Below are 23,391 nucleotides of genomic sequence, written 5' to 3'. Positions count from 1 at the left end.
GAGACAAAAGAAAAGCATTTAACAAAATCCAATTATCTCTGTGTGTGTGTGTGTGTGTGTGTGTAAGAAAAGGAAGGTGATAGCTAATGTGTCTGGGTATTTTTTTTTTTTTTATATTTAAAGGCCAGGTTTATTAGGGAAAGGATAAAACAGTTAAAGACACTTGCATAGACACAAGTGGGCAGGAAGAGCTGCTAAGAGAGGCCTGCGTGATTGCAGGTGGCCAGCCTTGAGGACAGCGGCCTCCACTGAGGGAGGTCAGTGAAGGGAAGTTCCAGCATGGTACAGGTCACGGGCAGGCAGGAAGGCTGCTGCCCTGCAGAGGAGAGTTTGTGAAAAGAAGCACCTGCATAGTCACAGGTGGGCAGAGGAAGTGCTGCTTGGGTATTCTTTTGAGGTGATAAAAATACTCAAACTGACCAAGATGATAGTTGTACATACCTATTAATACACTAAAATCCATTGAATTGTACTGTTTAAGTGGATGAGTTGTATGGTATATGAATTAAACCTCAATAAAAGTGTTATTAAAATTAACACAAGTCAGCAAGATGTGTATAGTGGCTGTCCCTTAGACATGGCCTGTATTCTCCAGTTTGCCATAGTCCACACCACTTCCTAGAATGCTCCACAATGAGGCTAAGAGGCAGATGCTATTTAGCTTGCACTTCCAGGTATGTTCCACACTTCTTGATTGTTTCCCTCATTTACTTTACCTGTCTCACCCCGTGTCAAGATAGGCAGTGGATTCAAAGTCAGAGGAATGCGCCTGAAGGGGTTGTTAAGACTGAAAAACCCTGTAGAGTGAGGTGACATTCTCCGGGATTTTGGGCTATGCTGCAAACCCAGCGCACAACCGCAGGCAAGGCACCTTACTGTTTCTAGAAAAGGACTCTGAGACTAGGTCTCTGTGAAGGTTAATTCTGACTTCAGACGTTCCTGGAATTAGGGGAGTCTGTTTCACATGGTTGCTAGCCTGCGAGGACTTGCCGGCCACATGAACAAGGCAATGTCAGAGGCCAACACAAGCATCAGGACCGTGGGATGGCTTGTGATCGGGGTGGGGGAGGTGAAGTTGCACCCCCTTGCTGCACCTTCGGGATCCCCACCACACAATGGATCTACCCAGGTCTCTTTCAAATCTGGGACGAGGCTCATCTGGTGCCGGTGCGGCTGTCATTTTACCCTGGACACGTGGTAAGTGCCCTTCACCAAGTAAAAGTGGGTTTTGGGCCCAGCACATCCAAGGCCAATGCACAGCTGCAGTTTAGTGACAGGCTTGGCGTCACTACCTCTGGTTTTGGCTGCCTGTGTTTGCGCCTATGGTAGTGGCTTGACAATCGGGTGAGTTTCCTCTTAAACACAGTTCAGTTTTCATGACTGCATAACAACTCATAACCTTAGAATATTGGGTGTTTTTTTTGTTTTGTTTTTACTCTTTGCTATAACAACAGGGTTATTAAAAAAGATTTAAACAACTTGAATATTCTGCAAGGAGAAAGGGACTAAGTACAAATGACAGCATAAATATAATCAGCCAGCCTACAGGGAGAACTTAGGATAAAATCCCTGAAGAACGTGGAACACTAAACACTTCCATACCATGCACATGGCCAAATTAGTATTTGCCAGACTAGGGAGAGGGTTCAGAAAGGAATGTGGAAAAAACAGAAAAGACTGATATATACTTTAAATGCAATTTTCTTTATGGTTATTATGGTGATGCTTATGTAATAATATTTTACTCTTAATTAAAAATTAAAAGACTGACGGAAAGGAAACCATTAGCTAATAGTGTGGGCAGTTTGTGGATATGGAATAAAACTCACAAAGGTAGCAAGTGAATGATTCAAGTTTCAGTAACAATGAATCAGAGAATCAAAGACCCTTGCAGGTTGCAGCTGATGAGACGAGTGTCAGCTCTGGAAAAATCAAGCAGTGAGCCAAGGGGCCACCTGGAGGAGTAAGTAAAAGGAACAAGGGGACTCACCACGGCGACACCCCTGGCCTCCTGGTAGGTCACCTTCACGACGTCTGCAGAGCTGGAGTTGAGGAAGAAGTAGCCAGAGCCTTCTCTGATGTGCAGCTCTGCCTGTGAGGAGGGGTGGGCTGGCGTCAGAGGCTGGGTCCCTCCCGCACGTGGTCTGGGGGCAGCAAGGAGGCAGGAAGGGCTGTACCTGCACACTCGGGTGGTTGTAGATGGTCACCTCTTCTGGACTCACCCGCACGTCCTCCACCAGGATGAGCTCTATGGAGGCTGACACAGGTGCGAGGGGGTCGTGCTAAAAGGCGAGGCCAGCGTCGTCAGAGTCAGGAGGCAACAGGACCCCATCCCCGCTCTGGGAAGAGCAGGACCCTAGGCCCCAGGTCCTGGCCTCGCCCCAGGGCAGTGGTTCTGTCTGGAACATAAGCCTGCACCCCCAAGCAAACGATCTGTGCTTCTAGCGCAGCCGGCAGGTCACACCCCTTTGAGACATCTCCCCAGCCTGTCAGGGTGACTGCGACCCTCCCACCTGCTGGGCTGGAACACGCAGACCACCCCCGGAGAGCCCTGGAAAGCAGGGGCTCTTGGGGGGCACACAGCAATTGACTAAGGGCCCAAGCGGCCTGGGCATGGGGGTCACTGCAGAGGCAGCATCTGGGCGGCTCCTGGAGGACAAGCGGGGCCCTCACTCCCTCAGCTGTGCTTATTTCAGCAGCCGGTTCCTGCCACCTGTTACTCTAGGTGGCTGCAGAACCCACACGGCTGGGCCCAGCCTGAGTGAGGCCGAGGGGGCAGAGCAACCTGCCCTCAGGGAGATGATATGCCAATGCAAGGATTGAAAAGAAGAATGAATGATAACAGGTGCGGGCTGGTGTGGGCAATGAAAGGGTATGACAGGCGCAGGGGCTCCCAGGAGGACTCTCTGGTGAGAAGGGAAGTGAAGGCATGAGGGCAACAAAGAGAACGACATAGGGCAAAAAGTGGATTGTTCAGGGGCACTTGTCGGGGTGTTCCCACCCAGCGGGGAGGCCCATCAGGCCACCCATGAGCCAGAGGCCTCCTGGTGCTGTGGGAACCAAGGCCCCACCTTCAGGGCCAGGTGCAGGTGTCACTTCCGAGGCCACCTCCCTCAAGGCCAACTCCCTCAGCGCTGCTCCCCACTCCCCAGGTGACAATTCAAGGCCCTCATCTTGGCATTTAGGGCCCCCCACATTCCAGCCCCACCATCCCTTTCCAGCTGTCACCTGCTGTCTCCCTGCTAGTCAAAATCTACACTGGGGTGGGCACATCTGGGCAGGACTCTCCTGGGGATCCCTCTCCCTCCCACCTCAAATATACCCATTTGCCACCCACGAGCATGCCTCTGCCTGGGGTAGTGAGACACCGAGATGGGGGCACGGTCCATGTGTGCAGATGGGGGAGTCCTGTGTACATGTGCGCAGGGGTCTGTGCCCAGCGAGTGGGGCGCTCAAGGGGTTCTGAGCCCTGGAGAAGCAGTTACTCTGTGCTAGGGCCCGGGACCAAGTGCAGAGGAGCTGACCTGGAGGCTGGGACTAAAAGGATGGAGGCCAACCCACAGGAAAAGTAAGGGAGGGAAGGGACGCATTCCATATGGCAGAAACTGTGTACTCAAAGTCATGGCGGCCTGGACCACCTGGTCTGGTCTGGCGGGGTCCGTAAGTCAGGGGGTGGGGCGAGAAGGAGCTGGATGGGCCAGCCCCAGTTGACAATGAGGGTGGCTTCATCTTGGAGACCAAGAAACCCCAAAGGCGTAAACAAGAGCTGAGAGGGTGTAGGACCAGCCTGCCTCCTAGTCCAATGCCTCCAGGCGCCTGAGTGCAGAGCGTGCAGGTGGGGAGACAGTCACAGAGCCCTGCGTGGTGGTCCCCAACTGGGGGGCGAGGTGTGAACAGGGCTCAGGACATGGGGACACAGGACCCTCCCACGCTGGGACCGGAAGGTACCGGCTGTTTCACCCCGGCTGCGCCCAGGTGGGACTGCTGGTAGCTGGTGGCGGTGGCGGAGACAGCGGTGGCTCCTGAGGCCTCATGGACTGAAATGGCCTGCAAACCTGAGTCCAGGAAGAGAGAAGTGCCTGTTAGGTTTCTGCCCCACTGAGGCCCGGGAAGCCCCACCCCCACCAATTTGTACTATTAACTCTAACACAGTCCTAAACAGACTACTGAGTGTGTTCAAACTGCACGGACTTTCCATGCACAGGCGCTGGGGCAGTTTCAAGGGCAGCTTAGAGAGCTGGAGAAGCTCTAGACTTCTGGCTGGGGTAGGACGAGGCAGTAGGCAGCAGAGCTCAGGTCCTGGAGCCAAACTGCCCTGTTGTTTAACTCAGGGTTTGAGGCTTTCCTGCAGCATCTCCCCACCTCTGAAACAGGGGCTCCAGTTCCTACCCTAGTGTTCCCTAAGTTTTAATTCCAATTAAGGGGAGTCCCGGATAACAGCTTCCAACCATATCAGCCTTCCTCAGCACCCCTCTTATCTGCCTGAGGTTTTGTTGCTCTGTCCTCTGCCCTGAAGCAATGGCGTGGCCACCCCAGCTCACCATGCAACTTCTTTTGGCCGCTCCCGTCATCTTGGGACACCAGCTGCATAGGTAGGTCAACTTCAATGCTAGCCAACAGTGGCCTGGTGGACTCCCACTGGATGCTCAGAGAGCTGAAGTTGTCAAATCTGCGGCCCTGCTGGTCATAGGCAGCCAGGTCCAGCAGGGGGTTGCGGTGGCTGGAGACCGGCACCTGAAAAAGTCAAGGCCAGTGCCCAGGTCACACCCAGGATGAAAGACAGTCGCTCCGGACCACACAGTGCACCCCAAACCTGGCCAGCTGCCTTGTGGGCTCATGAGGGGACTGGGGAGGGGATGGGGTAAGGTATGACCTGACCACTGCCACAGCCCAGCTTATCAGCAGGCGTCCTGCATGGGCAGTGCACAGGACAGTCCCAAGAGTCAACAGTGCCAAGACTGGAAGACCCTATCCAACATCTCTCTCCTGCCCCACTCCAGACAGGCTGCTCTCCTTTCTGTCTCACTCGCTCAAATCCAGTTCTCCTCCCCACCCCATGAACACCTCAACCCCTCCAGGATGGCTCCCCCAGTGAGTTAACAGGAATGCCATCTGCAGTCCATAAGATGTCCTGGAGCCATTGAACTTGCTCCTTTTGGAGCCGAGTTCTCACTTGATCATTAAAGATCCCAGTGAGGTGGGAGCTGTCATGCCCCTAGTAAGGGTGGGAAGCAGAGGCCCAGGGGTGTGAGGAGGAACAGATCAGAGGTGATGTGTCAGCTGAGTGGCTCCTCCCTCAACTCCACTGCCTCCTTGCTCCCCTGGCAAGTCTGGCCCTAGACCAGCACCCGCCCAGCCTCACTCCTCCCAGACACTGTTCCCCACTTCCCTCCCTGACTGAATGGCATGGGGACAGACGGAGTAGGTGGCGAAGCAGGGAACCCCAAGCACACAGACACCTGGGTCTCACAGCCTGGACTCAAATCCCAGCTCCACCTCTTACCACCGAAGAGCTGCTGATGTCCCAGAGCTCAAGTGTGAGGTAGGAATCGCGACGGAAACCACTTCCTAAGGCTGTCTTCAGTAAAGGTCAGGGGCGATCATTTTAAAAGCCTGGCTCGTTGTAATTAATGGTCAAGCGGGTACTGGGCCCTTGTTAGTAGTGCTCAGAAATGTGTCCAGGTCTCCACCAGGCACAGGGCCAAGAGGAGGGGCTGGACATCTCTGGCCCTTGCAGCCAGGAGTGATCATGTGACTTGCTCAGGCCAGTGAAATGTGCTAAATCACTTGTGACAACTCTACGAAGAAGCTTTACTGGCCAGAGCAGGACCTGCCGCGCTCACTGGCAGGCATGTGCAGTATGTGCAGATGCGAACCTGTGCTATGGCCAGGGGAAAAGAAGCACGCTGGGATCTGGGGTTGCCTGTTACTACAGCCCAACCTCACAAGTCCTGACTATGCAGCTACCCAACTCCCCATCCCACCAGGAAGGATCCTCCCCAAGTCCTTCCAGGTCTCCTGTCTCTACAGAACACTGGACCAAAGCATCTTAGGAATTCTAAATACAGGTCAGCACGATTCCTGGAGATGCAAAGGATTTATTCTGGACACGAGTCTGGCAGCTGTGACTGGTCGGGGACAAGAATAAGCACATTCTGGATGCCGCACTTCTGCCCCCAGATGCAACCACCCCCAGGTAGAAAACTAACATTCCTTCTTTCTCCCTTCTCCTCCAGGGAAAGATGTTAACCCAGTGTGCCAAAGCATGCTCAAGTCTACTGGATCTTTCCAATGACCATCTGAGGCAAAAACATTATCCCCCTCATTATAAAATAAGACTCAGAGACACTAAGCAACTAACCCAAGGTCACACAGTTTTAGGGGTGGACATGTCCATGAGGCACGGGGCCAGCAGCGAGGCTAGTACATCTTGGCCCTTGGGCTTCCTCTAACACCGGGTAGCCTTCTCCCCTGTGCATGAGCTGGGCAGCGGCTCCGAGCACCAGCTAATCAGTCTCCTGGCAAACCACCAGCACTTGAGCACAGTTGCTGAATGCTGGATGATCTGCTCAAGGACCCGGGCAGGCTAGAGAGTGGTTCCACTTTGTCAAGCCCAACTTGTCAGCTCTGTTCTGGCGTCTGGTCTTGCTAATAATGGACTCTGCAAATGCTTCCTGGGCAGCCTCTGCATTTTGGAGAGGTGTACAATTAAATTTATTCTGCACCCAGGATGCATCGCCAGGATCTGCCTTTCTCAAGGTCCCCTAATGAGATCATAAATCGCAGGAGCCATGCCTGAATGGCTCACAGCTCCGGGACCCCAGAACTGATGGATCGCATAGCAGTTCCATGTTTGAAGTCATTACCTCCTGGCAAGGGAGATCTACAACATACCCAAGCCAGGTCAGAGCCATGCTCCACTGCCTGCCCACCATCCTGCAGTCCAGATGGAAGCGCTGGGCTGCCCCAGAAGCAACAGGAGAGAGAGGGCCAGATACAGCTCGCTCGGCAAGTGCCCACCATGTAAGGACAGGCAAGATGCATGCAGAGCTGCTGGGTTTGCCCAGCCTGGACACGAACTGGCTGCAGGGAGGCAGGCGGGCTGTGCTTCTGAGGGGTGCCTGCTCTCCAGGTTTGCACTATCTCCGAGACCCTCTCCCCTCTTCAGCAGCACCCCAGCTTGGCTTCTCCAGGCATTTGAGCCTGTGAGAGTCAGGGCAGAAGACCACAGGGCCACAGACACAGCGTGCTCACTCGCACACTCGCTCATCCACCACATAGTCTGAGTTCCTGCCACAAGCACAGCGCTGTTCGAGACACGGAAAAAAGAAAATCAATTCCCGAATTCTGCATCTGCAGTGTTAGATGACAAGTTCTTTGGGGGATGGGGGAGAAGGGAAATGGAATGTAAAATGCTGAGGGAGAGACTTCAGAGGTGGTCTAAAGGCTGGGGAAGGCAGGGTGAGCTCACGCCCAAGGGAAGGGCCAGCCCGAGACATGGGCACCACTGGGCAGGGGAGGAACGTGTGGGTGGAGGCCCTCGGGCCTGTGGGGTAGAGGGGCTCTGGCTTGTACTCTGGGTGAAAGTCCAGCCACCACCTGGTTTAAGCAGAGAATAACACTGACCAAACAAGTAATAGTCACCACTGGGAATGCCCTCTGCCCAGCCCCATCACCCCCTGCAGCCACCCCGAGAGGCCCCAGCACCATCAGCACCTTCCAGGGTAGAGGGGCACGCACAAGGCTGGGATTCAGGCCTTGGCTGCCAGCCCCAAGCGCTGGGCCTGCCATCAGAGGAGGTTCCCTGCCTCACACACGGAGACCCAGGAGGTGAGGTTTTCCAGAGTATACACTCAGTATTTTATTCGTTCCACAGGGAAAACCGGCTAAACCCATAAAAGTGATTTAAAACATGAAACTCTCAGGACACTTGTCTCAGTAGCCCTGTGTGAGCAAATGGCTATTTGGAGCAGCTGCCCATAGGTGTGCCTCCCCAGGGGCTCCAGGCCGGGGTGCCTCACCTGTGGAAGGAACACTTGGGGATTCTTCCCTGGCCCCTACAGGACAGGTAGGAGAACTCTCCGTGGCAGAGCACAAAGAATCCTGATTTTAGCAGATGCTGTGGAGGCGCCAACCCTACAGGGACCCGTGTCTCAGAGCTGAGGGAACAACAAAGCTGAGCACAGAAGTCCACCACCCACCCTCAGAGCCGTGGGAAGCAAAGCTGACCACACCCCTGGGGACGAGAGGCCAGCCACACACCCCACAGAGGGCCTGTTCCCGAATCCCAGACACTGCAGTCTGGCACCTCCCCTGAAGCTCCAGAGAGAGATATTCCCAGCCCTCCACCTCCAGTGAGGAGCCAGTTTCCATCTCCAGCTGCCCCAGTGGGAGAGGCTGTGACACAAACAGCTTAGGAGAGGCTCCCTTCGGGGCACTGAGGACATGCACTGAGCACGCCTGGCGTGAGCTGGGAAGAGGTGCAGAGGCTCTGCTCCGGAGGTGGCCCCAGGAGACATAGACCCCCGAGAGAGAGAATAGCTGGGTGTACCTGGGGTTGGCTGCAGGGCTTACTTGGGTTGGGAGAAGGGAAACAGCTGCACCAAGGAGGCCTTGAACTTAGGGCTAGCTAAACCTAGGTTCTCCCTCTGGGACCCTGCCCACCTCCATGCCACATGGACAAGACTGGGTGAAGACAGGATAATCCTGGGGACTGGGAACAAGTGAGAGGTGAGTTTCTAGCACCACTCACTATTCTGATGACTGCAAGCGCAGCAGGACTCAGAGAGCCTGTCCTGGCCTCAGGGCCTTGCACTTGCTTTTCTACCTGGGGCACCTTTACCTCAACTCTTCTGGCCCATCATCTCCTGACCGCGGAGAGCTTAGACTGGTCTATGCACCCCTGAGAGACCTTTCCTGCTCCCTCTGAAGTGGCCTCTGGTGCCACCCTCTACCCTGGATTTCACTTCCTTTAAGGCACTTCCCACTTTCTGATCCTTCTTGCCCATCTGTGTGCTGCCTGGTTTCCCCGTCAGCCCTGCCCTGCCCTGCCTACTCTGTATTCCAGAACCTAGGAACAAGCCTAGCGGAGGTAGGGCTCACAATTACAGGCTGAGCCAATGAAAGGGGGCTAAGAAGGGGCTGGGGGCCAGGGCTGCTGGAAGGTTCTCTCCCCCTTGATCATCTGAGCGGCAAGGGGCTGGGCTTTCTGCTGCAGACTGTGGGTGCCAATTTACATCCATGCATGCAGAGTGACCCCAAGTGACCGTCTTCCCAACCCCACATTTATGTTTGAATCACAGCCCACCTGCCCCCGAAATGGGTGGAAGGCGCTGGTCACCCACCGTGTCTCAGCAGACCCTGCTGACCACACACACACACTGCCCAGTCAACAGCCCCCACCTGAACGTCCGCATCACAGAAGAAAGTGACGAGCTTCATACAAACTGCCAGGTGTCAGCAGAGTGGGCGCTGAGCCCGGCAGGAGGGGAGAGGCACCACGCCATCCTGAGCTGCCACGAGCAGCTATGCCCCGAGAGGCCTCACCTCGCCAGGTGGGCTCCACGGGTGACACATGGCAAAACGTACCCCCTAAGCAACGCGGGCCCAAGTGCCACTCACCACCTGCTTGTTCTGCTGCAGCAGCGGGCAGGATAGGTCCAGCTGTGGGCTGGCGTAGACAGGCGTGAGGGTGAGCCTGGAGGGTGGCGCACACACCAACTTCACCACCGAGGGCTCCAGCACAGGAAAGGGGTTGGTGACACTGGGCCTGTTCCCCACTGAGAGGGCGATGACCTGGGGAGCAAGGGGAGCCATCAGACACCCTGAGTCGGAGACCCTGCTCTCTGGCGAGCCCCTTGTTACTCTCCTAAGCTTTCTGGATTCCTGCTGGCCTCCCACCTTATCTTTGGCTCCCTACTTTTGGGCCCCTGGGAATGAGGGTACCTCCTTATGATAAGGAAAACTAGTGCCCAGTCCTGAGCCTTGGGAATGCTGGCACAGGGCACCTGAAAGGCAAGCTGCCGCCCCAGCCAGCGGGCTCCAGCCCCACGGGAAGCCAGGCTCATACCTGTTCTGCTAGGTATACCTGGTCTCCTAGGTTTTTTGGCTTTTAGCATTTAAAAAAAAAAAAACAAAAACAGATTTCTTAAAAAACAACCAAAACAGCTGGGATTCCCAATTTATCTCTAAACACAAAAGTTATGCCAACTGTCTGTGATCTCACGTGCTTACCTCCCTCACTCTGGAGGTAGCGTCACGTGGTGACATCTGACCTTGGGGGTCAGACTGGGAGTGGGGAGTGCTGAAGCCTAGAGAGGAGGTCCCGGGGGACTGGAAAGGGAGTGGGGACAAGCTGGCTCCACCAGAGCAATGGGGCGAAGGGGTGGGGGAACGGGGACGTGCGTGCTGCACCTGCCTCCACCTGGTGTTCACTCAGGCCCATGCACCTCATGGAGCCTCAGTTCCTCCATCTGTAGGGTGGGGACAAGAGCAGCAGCTATCTCTCAGGGTCATTCTGAAGGCTGGGTAAGTGAAGCCATGAGACACAGCAGGGTAAACTGGGGAACGTGACCTTCCTCCCCAGCCCTGGAGGGTGCGTCTAGGATAGTACTCACCTGCTCGCCCAAAACCTGACAGGTTGCAAGGATCCAGTGTTGCTGGTAATTTCGGGAAGCAGGGGGACCAAAGAGAGCCAGACCGATACTGTCCATGTCCTCAGAGGTAACGTTCCGGAAGAATTTGGAAGGCTCGAGGACCCAGGGTCTGGGACCGCCTTCAAACAGCATTTCCTTTGATGAGCCCAGGGTCACCAAGGCAACAGAGGAGGGGTCTACAGCCTGTGAGAGAGGAAGATGCGGGCTCAGGATCCTCTGAAGGCTGGGTCCTCGCCCGTGGCTGACTGGCCCCCACAAAGGTCAGGAAGCCCGGCTCCTCTCTGGAACGCGGTGTGTGCATCAGGGACTCTCACAGGGTTGTCACCAAGATCTGATGGCGTGGCTAACGAGACCACGGGGAGGTATCCCCTCATGCCCCCCAGAATTGTTGTCATCAAAAGGACAAGAGGAAACTGTGTTGGCAGGAGGGGCACCATGGGTGAGAATGTGACCTGGCACAGCACAGGGCGGCTCCTCCACAAATGAAAAATAAAGCTACCACATGATCCAGCAATTCCACTCTGGGAATTATATTCAAAGGCAACAAAAACACTAATTTGAAGAGATACTGGCACCTCCATGTTCACATCAGTGCTTTTGTTTTTGTTTGTTTACAATAGCTAAATCACAGAAACCACCTAAGTGTCTGTCAACAAATGAAGTGACAAGCGAATTATGTAGCCACACAACGGAATATTATTCAGTCACAAAAAATAAACTAGAAAACCCTCCAATTTCTGACAATATGAATGGAACTTGAGAGTGTTGCAATAAGTGACTCAAGCCAAACAGTGAAAGATAAATACAGTGTCACCTCAATTATATGTGGAATCTAAAAGAATTTAAAATTATAAAAAACAAGTTCATTGGTACGAGTGGTGAGGGTGGGAGAAATGGGGGGAAAGAGTTAAAAGGTACAAACTTTCAGTTATGAAAGCAGTCAGTCCTGGGATGTTGCAAACAGAACAGTGACTATAGTTAACGACACTACAGTACGTATTTGAAAGTTGCTAGGAGGGTAGATCGCAGAAGTTCTCACCATAAGGAAAACTGCTTATAGAGGTTAACTGAACTCACTGTGGATCACTCTGCAGTGTAAACATATATTGAATCGTGTTGTACGCCCGACACCAGCGTTAATATGTCAATCATATCTCGAAGGGGAAAGAAAGGCCAAGAACCCTTGGTTGTTGCCTGCTCTGACAGCCTTATACTCAGGCTGGGGGTTCAGAGATGAGATTCTGACACCACCGAGCACCTTACAGCGGGAGACAGGGAGAAGAAAACATGTCGTCGGAGACCACAGCGGTCCTAGAAGTCAGCACTGACTAGCCCAGCCCCAGACCTTCCATGAAGGGGTGGGAACTGCCCACTGACCTGTCTTCTCCAGGCCTCCCCCATGAAGCAGGGTCAGTGACAGTCACATTTACCTCCTGCTGCGTGGCAGCCACTCATGTGATGCTTCCCAAGCACCTTGAAGGCAGGCCCAGGTCTTTCTCGCTCACACTGTAATCACCAATGCTTATGAGCAGGTGCTGTGTCTTGGGCCAAATGAGCAATTCGCATCAGGAAGAGGGTGGACGGCAGGGCGTCCAGGCTCACCTTGAGCGGCAGGTAGGCAGCAATGGTGATCCGGGCGCTCAGGTGGATGTGGCCATGTTTGTAGCTCACGAGGAGTGCAGTGTAGCCCTGGGCCTCTGCTCGTACCGTGACTCCACTGCAGTGCTCCGATCCCGGCGGCAGCCTCCCTGCAAGCGGAGGAGAACCAAACCGACACTGTGAGTTTGCTCTGCTGGGAAGGACGTGAGAGGCCAACAGCCCCGCCTTTCCTTCTGGGCCTGATATGCACTGAACTTTTTTAGCAAAAAATTCAAGTATAATTCCCATACCAAAAGTATGCTTATCAGAATATAATTCACAATGATTTTCCACCCCCCTGAACGGAACTCACCCTGAATCCAGGACAAGCAGCAAGAAACAACATGAACTGTACCCCCGAGTCTCCCGATGACACTCCAGGCCCATCACCAGGCCTTCCCCAGAGGACATCAATGGTGGTTCACTTCTAACAACACAGCAGTTTTGCTGGCTTCTGTATTTTCTATAACAAAAGCAACCACTGTGGATGAACCCCTTTGGGTTTGCCCCCTGCAGCTCAGTACTGGGGGCGAGACCCCTCATTTCTTGCATGTGGTGGAGTTTGTTTTATCCAAACTGTTAAGCTAGAGATAGTACCCAACACCACGGGTTCAGGGCTCAGGCCTACAAGACTGCCCCCCACTTTAGACACAGTGGCTTCTGACTAGCCAGCAAGACCAGTACCCCTTCTTCAGAAGTAGCTGCAGGTCCAGCTTTCGCCTGCACTGACTTGGCTATAAACCAGAGGTTCCCACAATCCCCCTCCCACCCCCGGCTCAGGTCCAGTTAGGCAGAGGATCACAAAAGTCAGAGAAACCATTTACTTACTAGATCACTGGTTTATTATAAAAGGACATAATTTGGGAACAGTCAATGGGGGAGCTGTGGAGGGCGAGATGCCCGGGCAAGGGTGGGCAAGCCGAGTGCTACTGCCCCAGCACCTCTACATGTTAACCAGAAGCCCCTGCTCGGGTTCCAGGGGACCTCACTACAGAGACAATGGTGACTGACTCGTGGCCCTCCCGCTCCGCAGTCAGGGTGGGACTAGAACTAAAACTTCCCAACACTCTACGCAGGGTTGGTTCTCCTGGCACCCTGCCCCCACCCTCAGGTGGAGTGCACCTCATGAACCTGACACCAGGCACCTCTATCACAGTCAACACCTGAATCACCACACACATTTTTCTTACAAATCACAATATTGCAATTGACCTCCTAGTCTTGGAACACAGATTTCTTAAAGTAAAATCACAATTCACAACAATGGCACATTATCCGAATCTCAGTCCACCCTTCCTGACTGTCCAGCCCAACATCAGCTGCAAACGTCTCCGGCACGAGGACAGGCAAGGTTGCGGGCGTGTGGCCTTGGCAATGCACGCAAGGCTTCTCCCTTCCGGCGTTACAGAGCTGAGGCGGTGCCGTGTCTTGCTCTGAATCTCTTCTGAGATCTTAATGCAGTAGCGCAGTCCCCTCGTTATATCAGCCATTATTCACTCCTTACCCACGGCTGCCATTTCCCCTTCTCTCCACACGTGGCAAAGCTTCTCCACCTTGGGGAGGGGCGAGGTCCAGCCACCGTGCTGGTGGGTATGGCAGGCAGCTACCCGGGTCTGGCAGGTGCTTCCGCAGAGGAGGCAAGGTCCACAGGGCACAGGGCCGGGGAGCCATGCTCCCCACCAGGCAGGAGAGCTGCTTCCACTGAGAGCCCCCATTTTGCCAGATGGCAGGAAGGCACACCCTGGCCCTCAAGCCCTTAGAGATTCCGACATAAAAGGTTAAAAAGTTACAGTTCTGCTTAGGAACCAGCCCCACTTGCAGTCCTTGCAGACAATGCACCAGTCGTATGGACCCTTCTTTCAAGCAGGCTGAAGGGTGATGTGGGGAAGAAATAACAATACCTCCCCTCCTCCCCCAAGAACAGACAAATCTATGCATTGGGACATTCCTTAAGCCCCACTCACGTTCACGCTGAGTGTGAGCACACACTCATAAAGGCATGTAAGTCAACCCTTCACGCATTTCTCCCTTTGTTAGACAAGCCACGTTTTCACTTGGGGAAGTCTGCCCTCCCTCCACAGGGAGTCGGCCCACTGCGGGGCACTGAGGCTGCACACTGCACTCTGATCTGCACCACACGCAGCTGTGCAAACCGCCAAGCACCTTCTCGCTGGTTCTTCTACAGCACCCCAGAACTTGCATCCACCATCAGAAACACAAAGCCTGGTCCTGTCAGGACCCAGGGGCAGCCCCCCAGGCTGCCAGCCTCAGCCTGACTTGCCAGCTGTGATCAGGATGTGCCCCAGGGCACAGAGTCATCTGTGCTGTCTCTCTTATGGCTTTTACTGGTATTTTGTGCCCCAAAGGGTACGAGGAGTATGTCCAGGCTGAGTCCACTTCTGCACCGCGCCGGTGCCCTCCTGTCCACGCACATCATGGACACAGGTGGCCACTTCAGGGAACACGTGGGCCAGCTACTTGATTCCAGTCACCTTCCAAACCAGGAGTGGGGTTCCTGTCCTGCTCGAGTGTCAGACTCTCAGGTCTCCACAGGGCTATGCTCCGTGTGGGTATCTCTAGTAGGTCAGGTTTCCATCACCTTCCTGGCTGACCCCGTGGTCAGGCTAATGGCCACTATCCATGAGCCAGTAAAAACCCAAACGTAGGGGTATTTTACCACTTTTTCATCACTGCCAGAAAACAGCATGCAATTCAGCCCACTGAGCTGACTTGTTTTCACCTTCTTCCACCAGTTTGTCCACCCACTGGTCTTTATGCAGCAGCTTTCCAAACAGGGCGTCATCCATCCCCCTTGGATGGCTGTCCATACACCGAACAGCTCTGTCGGCCAGTTGAGAACTCTTTGGAGAGCACGGTCAAGGCACAGTCCAGTCCAACGTCCCCCCAGGCAGGTCCAGAGTCGGTCCGAGGGGAGAGCATCCTCTTGCCTCTCCTGGGTCTCCTCCTCACCCTCGCAGGCAGCATAAATCCATGGGACTCTTCTGGGCACTGCTCTCCCCACTGCAGATTTCCCTGACACCATCCTAGACACAGCTGTCTCCGATTCTAAGGTCATTTCATGGCTTTCAGTCATCAGGGCAGCTTCGACACGTGTCAGGTGGCAAGGCAGTAAATACCCCTCGGAGGGCAATGCTCTGGTCCAAACTTGCAGCTGTCATCGCTGGGAGGCGCGCACAAGCTCGTGCCATGAGCAGGGGCAGGCTCCCTGTGGGGTTATGGCACCAAGACTGTCCTCCTGCCCCGCCCCCACCCCCCGGGCTCTGCAGGGAAGGCGCTCGGCAGCCTGGCTGCCCACATCTAGCGTGTCTCATGAGCGCTACGTGAAAGGCGGATTTACATGACTTCTCTTGTACAACACTGGGCGGGGGGCGCTGCCCAGTGAGATATAAGACCCATCCGCATAATACAATCAGGTCAAACAGACACAAAATTTCACATTAAGGCTGTTCAAACACGTACATTCTATAATGTTTACCTTAACTGCTTCAGCCCTTCTAGTCATGAGCGTAGTCTCCACATCGACAGCGTTTAGTCTGACCAGAGGAGGGAGGGAAAACAGCCATTGCCAAGAAATGTTCAGGTACCTACTTAAACCTGATTTTCATCAGCCTATTGATTTTACCTTTTTAAAATGTAAATAAATAAGTTAGGGCTTCACCAATGGATTTGGGTGCCTTCTCTCCACCCCATCACCATTTGACTCATTTCTGTGCGAAGGGCTCTGGGAACCCAGCGAGGAGGCGTGCAGCACCCCCGCCCCTCAGTCAATCTTGAACTCAACCCACCTGGCCACTGCTCCAAGTGGGTGCTGGTCGCGTTTCTCAGCATCATCTCCACCTTCTAGATTTTTAAATTTCTCCAAACAGGGTAAGTAGAACAAATGTGGGGCCTTTGTGCCTGTCCAACCTTAGGCAATGCCACCTCAAAAACTGTTTTAATCCCAGTGCCCTTTTGATTCATCCCATTTCCTATGAGCCGTTGAAACATTCCCACCCTCTTCCAAAATGCTCCCCTTTGAGAATTTCTCAGCTTACTAATCCTCCAGAAAATCCCCCCTTGTCAGGAAGAGTCTTTGACTGTTCCCTTGGCCTCTCCCCATTCTCCTGTTTTTATTGGCATTGGTAACCCCAAGAAGAGAAGCTGACACAGCATATTCCAGAAGGGCTTCCAGAAAGGATGTTTTGTAACAACAAGGTTACACGGAGTACCCATGTGAAAGGGGCCCCAGGATCCAAACATTTACCATGACCCAGGAAAGGGTGTATTTGAGGGGGCTGGTGGGCATCCTAGTCATCAAAGCCAATCCCACACGCTTGCAAGCGAACAGCACAGCTGCTTCATCTGGAGGGACCACTGGCGTTAATGAGGTGACCTACGGTCCTCCCTCGGGCTCAACAGACCTCACGATGGCTTTAGTCCAGGCACCAGGTGTCGGGCCCCTCGGGATCACGTGCTGCTGTGGTCGTTCCCCAGGGAGCTGTGGATCCGGAATGAAGCCGCTCTTGTACTCCTCCCCTCTGCAGCATTCAGAGTTGGAAACGCAGCTCCCAAGAGTCCCTCTTCCATCCACCTCAGTACAGGTTCCCCGGGAACACGGATGTGCCTCACCACAGGATGAAGCAACTTCACACAACCCCTTCTGGTTCCAGTCACATCTCGGTTCCCCCACCATGCCATCTGCCTGCTGCCCAGGTCCTAGAGGTCTGTTGTCCCTGCGCGGCTCCCTCTTAGAGGCAGCTGAGGCCAGTGGCTCAAGCTCAGGACCAGAGTTTGGTCTGGCATCAAGGTCTGACGCAGCATGCTTCTACATTTAGCTCAGCTATGGTAGATAACAATAATCACGGCACAGAATATTTGCCTTTTTTCTTATAGTCTGCATTTCCTCACATATCCAGGGAACCAAACCTCCGGAAGCTGGATCTATTTTGTAACTTCCACTCTTGAGTTTCACCTTTAGTAACTGAGTTCAGCACAGCCGCCGCCCCACACCGTGAACGCCCACATCGGAAGCAAAGGCCCCTCACCCCTGCCCGCCCCTTCCTCCCCAAACCATGTTTCTGTGATCAAGGTGATGCTAGCAAATGCTATTTATGACACAAAGTAGATGAACTCCTGATCACCCATTCTGATGGTGGAGGAGAGGTTTCCCCACATCCAACAGATAAATCTCAGATACCACTTGAGCATCTGAGAATCAACTCAGTTCTGACACTCTGCCCAGGTGAAGGGCTTAGTCCTCTTTCTCTCCCGCTGCCCCATCAGAAGCCCAGGTCATTACTCCCTGGGCTCGTGACCTCATGGCATGTAACTCAGTGGCCCCTAGGCCACCCTCCCTCGGGTTCAGCTGGTTCTGTGGCTCACAGAACTCAGAGACACATCTTACGCACTAGATCACTAACTTATTACAAAAGGATAATTCAGAACAGTTGGATGCAAGACATGCAGTGGGCAGGGTGCATGGCAAGAAGCTTCCGGTTCTCTGAGCACATTTTCCCGGCACCACCACCTGCTCCCCAACCCGAAAGCTCCAGAACACCATCCTTTGGGTTTTTTTATGGAGGCGTCATTATAGACATGACTGATTAAATCACTGCTAGTGACTGGTTCAGCCTCCAGGCACTCTCCCCTCCAGAAGTGAGGGGATGGGGCTGGAAGTTCCAAATCTCTCATCACACGGCTGGCTCTCCTGGCGACCCACAGCATCCTTCAGTGAGTCCACCACAGACATGACTCCAGACACCTTTATCACTCTCACATAGGAGATTCTAAGGGTTTGGGGAGCTGTGCTCCAGGAACCATGGACAAACCCAAGTATATATATGACAAATACATTCTGGTCATGTAAGTGGCAAAATGTCTTTTTCTTGTAAATCAAAGTATTTCAGGGTCTTTTGCGCTTCTGTGTGAACTGTGGAATCAGTTTGTAAATAGCCACAAAATAACTTGTGGGGATTTTGACTGGGATTGCTTGAACCTATGTGTCCCTGCTCTCCCATTACACAGGATACCTTTTCACGCTGACATGCCCTTTGATGCCTTGAGGGTTGGTTTTAGTTCTGATGTCATCCAATTTAGCTATTTTTACTTTTGCAATCTGTTCCTTGGTGCCGTCACCAAATCCACTGTCGTGGAGCTCTTTCCCTGTGGTCTTCTAAGAGTTTTAACTTTAACTCCAACATTTGGGGCTGAAGTGCAGAGTTAATTTTTTGGTATATGATGTTAGGTAGGGACCCAGCTCGTTCTTTTGCATGTGGACATCCACTTTTCCAAGTGCCACCTGCTGCAAACTGTCCCCTCTCCACTGAATAGTTCGGATGCACCTGTTGGAGCACAGATGCAAGATTTTCTCTCTGGGCTCTCTATTCTATTTCATCAGTCTCTGAGCCTATGCTAAAACACGGTTTTGATTATTGTAACTTATAAGTTCTGAAACAAGGAAGTATGAGATCTTTTTGTAATACTATTTTGGCTGTGCAAAGTTCCATGAGCTACCACACGGCCGCTACTTTTAAAAGTTCATTTTCCTTCTATCAGATTTTTTTGCTGACACCTTTGCAGTCTAAAATTGTAAGAGCATGTTATTTGAAAATAAAAGCTACATCTTCTGTTCCAATCTTGGGTGTCTTTTACTTCCTTTTCTGTCTGGCTAGGACTTTCAGTATTATGCTGAAGGGGCAAAAGCAGGCAAGCTTGTCTTATCCTCGCTGTTAAGAGTAAAAGCATTTTCAGTTTTTTTTAGAATGGAGAATGACACTAGTGGTGGGTTTATCATTTATGGCTTTTATTATGTTGAGGTCGTTCCCTTCTGTTTCCAGTTTGTTGACTAATTTTACCATCAAAGGTGTTGAAAGTTTGTGGGTTTTCCTGCATCAGTGGAGACTCGTTTCACCTTTACCTTTTCATTCTCCTAATGGGCCTATCACAGCTTTTGAATGCAGAATAAATCCCACTTGGTCATGGGAGAAGATCCTTTTTCTATGCTGTTGGATTTGGAGTGTTAGTGCATTGTTGCTGATTTGCACATAACTGTGCTCCAGGAATAATGACCTGCACTTCTCTTGCAGTATCTGCACTATGATACCATGCAAGTCTCAGGATAATGCTATCTTCGTGGAACGAGTTGGGATGTGTTCCTACATCTGCAATTTTGGATTGGTGTTAGTTCTTTAAATGTATGGTGGAAATCACCAGTAAAGCCATCTAGTCCAAAACTTTTGTCAATAGGTTTTTGCTTACTGACAAGTGTTAGGAGTCTACTCACATTTTTCCTTTTTTTATGACTCGGTCTTAATTTTTTTATTTCTAGGAAATTTTGCATTTTATAAGGATTATATAATTTGCTGGAGAACAACTGTTGATAGCACTCATTAATAATCCTTTTTATTTCTGTACAATCACTAATAATGTCCCAATAGTCATTTCTGATTTTAATAATTTGTGTTCTGTTCTTCTCAGCCTAGCTAATGGTTTAAATTTGTTCAGCTCTTCAAAGTAACAGCTTCTGGTTTGCTGCCTTTCCCTATCCTTGTGCCATTCTCTATTTCTCTCTGCTCTTATTTTCTTCCTTCAGCTAGATTTGGGTTGAGTTCACACATCTTTTTCCAGTTCCTTAAGTTATAAAGCTATCCTGCTGATTTCAAATATTGCTTATTCTGCTATCTATGTATTCATAGCTACAAATTCCTTTTTAGTGCTTAACTGTGTTGCTCAAGTATGGTATGTTGTGTTTTGCCTTCTTTAGTCTCAAATATTTTCCAATTTCCCTTGTGATTTCAACATATTGGTTATTTAAGAATGTGCTGTTCAATTTCCACTTTGGTGAATTTCCCACTTTTCCATCTGTTATTGATTTCTAACTTCACCCATTGTGGTAGGATAAGATATTTTGTCTGATATCTTTTTATATCTATTAAGACATATGGTCTCTCCTGGAGAATGTCCCATGTCCACTTGAAAAGAATACGTATGTGATTATTGTTGGGTAGTGTCATGCATGTGTCTGTTGGGTCTAGTTGGTTTATTGAGTCCTCCACTTCCTCACTTGGTCAGATTCTCTCCCTCACTGACAGTGGACTACTGGTATCTCCAACTATTACTGTAGATCTAATTTTGCCAAATTTTGCTTCATATAATTTGATGGTTTGTCATTAAGAATGTAAATATAACTGTGAAAACCTGCTGTATTAAAATTCTTTATAAAATTATCTTTTCTGATCTTCGGTTACTATTTTTATGGCAGAGAATAGTTTTTATGGAGTAAAAAATTTTTTTCTATTATTTCATGCTCAACTTTTTTGTGTCCTTGGATCCAAAGTAAATCTCTTCCAGAGAGCAGATAATTTGATTTTTTAAAAAATCCTTTTGGTGAATTCACTTACATTTATGTTAAGGTGAAACTTCTGTCATTTTGCTGATTTTTTTCCATGTGCCTTTTAACTTTCTTTGCCCACATTTCCTGCATGACGGTCTTCTTTTGTATTTAGCTGATTTTCTTTCAATAAAGCATTTCAATTCCTTTCTCATTTCCATTTGTGTATACTCTGGAGTTATTTTCTTTGTAGTTACCAAGGGGATACACTGAGCATCCTCAAGTTAGAACACTCTAGTGTGACTTTATACCAGCTTAACTTGAGTAACATACAAAAACTCTGCTCCTATCCAGCTCTGACCCCATCCCTTTGTAGTTATCACAAAAAGTACACCTTTACGCACTTTGTGTCCACAAACATTAAAAAAAACTCTCAAATCAAGTAGAAAATAGTTACAAACCAAAGTTATAATAGTGCTTTCACAATCATACAAAAGTACTTGCTTTAACCCAGAGAGCTGCATTGCTTCATCAAGGTGTCCTTTCATTCCACCTGAAGGATTCCTTTATACAGACAGGTGTAATGGGAACCAACTCTCAGCTATGGTTTACCTGGGAAAGTCTTGATTTCTCCCTCATTTTTGAAAGACAGTCTTGCCACATATAGGATTCTTGCCTGACAGCCTTTCCCCTCAGTACTCTGAATAGATCAAACTACTGCCCTCTGGCCAGGGTTTTGATGAGAAATCTGCTACTGATCTCACAGGTGAGAATATGATGAAAACTGCCTTCCTCTCACATTTCTAGTTAATAATGTATATCACTGACATGCCCCCCAAAAGAACATTGTCCTACAGTATCATGATGTTAATTCAAGTTGTGGCATCATGTTGAGACCAGAATTTAAGGAAAATGAACTGAGTGTTTTAGGTGTAGATATATGTGGATCTTTAAAAACCAGAAATTAGTAGATTTTTTTCAAACTAGTAACGAAAAGGTCATTGAAAGCATCTTATAGATTTTATTTCTGGTGTAAATATTAATCTGTAATAACCCACATAAACAAAAAGCTCTTTGGGGTCCATTTTTTCTAAAAAGAATAAGAGGATCTTGAAACCCGAAAGTGAGAAAACCTCTGTGGTTTATACAGAACAGTGGCTGGTTTATTTCTTGCTCTGTTCTCCCAAGGAGACATCTGACAACATTACAAAAACAAAAACAAAACCAAACCCTCCGGAAATCTCTGGCTGGGCCTAGTTGTAGTGTATATATCCCAGGAAACTTTTCTGATAACGTGATAAACTTGGACCCCAGCTACCTTATTCACTTTTTCTCTTTAACTCTATTTTTTATTTTTTCCCTTTTCTTATTTTTCTATTTTCTACTATTTCTTAGGCTTTTGTTTTGTCATTTTTAAAAACCTTTCTTTCTTTTCATCAATGTCTCTGTTTTCTCATTCTGTCTTTAATGTTTTTCCTTTAATTAACATTGTTAGCGTTGTTAGGACAGTTAGCACAGTCAGTACTGCTAACATAGTCACCAAGTAGAGTTGGCTCCAGTACTATAGTGGGTACAGAGAGCAGTCACTATGCTGTGATGCAAGACCTTGCAGCCATCTCTGCTAATGAGGAGACCCATAAGGAAAATTAGAAGACCCTCAAAGAAACCTAGGCTGGGTACATTCACCAAGGTGAAGTTGGCCTCACACATCCAGACCAGGAAAATAATGTAACCCATGGTGCCCCAACTCTGGGGACTTTTCCAGCAAGTCCACAGTATGAAGGCTTTGAACCACCCAAATATTGTTAAGTTATTTGAGGTGATTGACCGGAAAGATGTTTAACTCCTCATGATGGAGTATGTCAGGGGAAAGGATATGTTTGATTATTTTCTGGACAAAGTCCACATTTTGGAAAAAGAGGCATGTTCAGACAGTGGCTCCCAGCTGTGCAGTACTGCCACCAGAAAGGCATCGTACACAGGGACCTGAAGCCAGAAAACCTGCTTGTCAACACTGAACTCAATGTAAAACTCACAGACTTTGGTCTAAGCAATGAATTTATCAGCCATAAACTGCACCTCCCGTGGAAGCCCCTTTTGCATGGCCCTGGAACTCTCTCTGAACCAGAACTAGACAGCCCTGCAGCACCCCTGTGGAATCTGGGAGCTGTTTTGTGTAGAATGGTCACTGGGTCCCTGCCTTTCCTGGGCGAGGACTTTTGGAAGCTGTAGCATTGGATAATGAGTAGACAACTCTTTATCCCTTTCTTATCTCTGGCATGTGAACAGCTCTTGAATTGATGACCCCTGAAGAAAGGAGCATTAGATGAAATAATGAGACATCCATGGAACAACATGAAAAAGGGGGAAAACAGGTCTTTCAGTAAACCACCCTAAGAGGACAACAATCCCCAGGTGACAGAGATGATGACCATGGGTTTTCTGTGGCCACAGACCCAGGGCTACAGCACAAAGGGGGTTTGATGGTGTGATGGCAACGTAGCTCACACTGAGGTCCCCGAGACCCACGGTGGAGGCCGCACGGCACTGTCAGCCCCCACCCCACACCCACCCCCAACAGTGGACTTCTCTCCCTGGCCAGTGTGGCTCAGCCCAAGGAACTGCTAGAGATGGAGTGAGCCCGCCGAGGAGGCCCGGGACACAGGGTCAAAGGGCAGCAGCAGAGTGTCTGCCCGGGTCCCACCTAGCCTGCACTGGAGCCCCGCCGGTGGTGACCGCCTTCCCAGTCCAGGCCCAGCATGGACCCGG

At 50.7% G+C, this 23,391-nt stretch overlaps 1 protein-coding gene across 1 annotated transcript in view; it reads right to left on the bottom strand.

The window, feature by feature from the left end:
• The window catches only part of NUP210 (nucleoporin 210), an 86,584-nt gene that overhangs the window by 28,290 nt on the left and 34,903 nt on the right, over positions 1 to 23,391 (bottom strand). Inside the window, exons 14-20 of the mRNA XM_037523765.2 lie at positions 12,258 to 12,403; positions 10,617 to 10,838; positions 9,622 to 9,795; positions 4,542 to 4,734; positions 3,949 to 4,055; positions 2,178 to 2,282; positions 1,991 to 2,092 (exon numbers count right to left, since the gene is read on the bottom strand). Of these exons, the coding sequence (XP_037379662.1) occupies positions 1,991 to 2,092; positions 2,178 to 2,282; positions 3,949 to 4,055; positions 4,542 to 4,734; positions 9,622 to 9,795; positions 10,617 to 10,838; positions 12,258 to 12,403 (1,049 nt within the window). The remainder of the gene's footprint in view (positions 1 to 1,990; positions 2,093 to 2,177; positions 2,283 to 3,948; positions 4,056 to 4,541; positions 4,735 to 9,621; positions 9,796 to 10,616; positions 10,839 to 12,257; positions 12,404 to 23,391) is intronic.

This window comes from Talpa occidentalis, unplaced genomic scaffold (assembly GCF_014898055.3).
Source record: "Talpa occidentalis isolate TD23 unplaced genomic scaffold, MPIMG_talOcc4v2.1 talOcc4.10, whole genome shotgun sequence".
Taxonomy (NCBI): Eukaryota; Metazoa; Chordata; class Mammalia; order Eulipotyphla; family Talpidae; genus Talpa; species Talpa occidentalis.
This window is presented reverse-complemented; position numbering and strand designations above follow the sequence as displayed.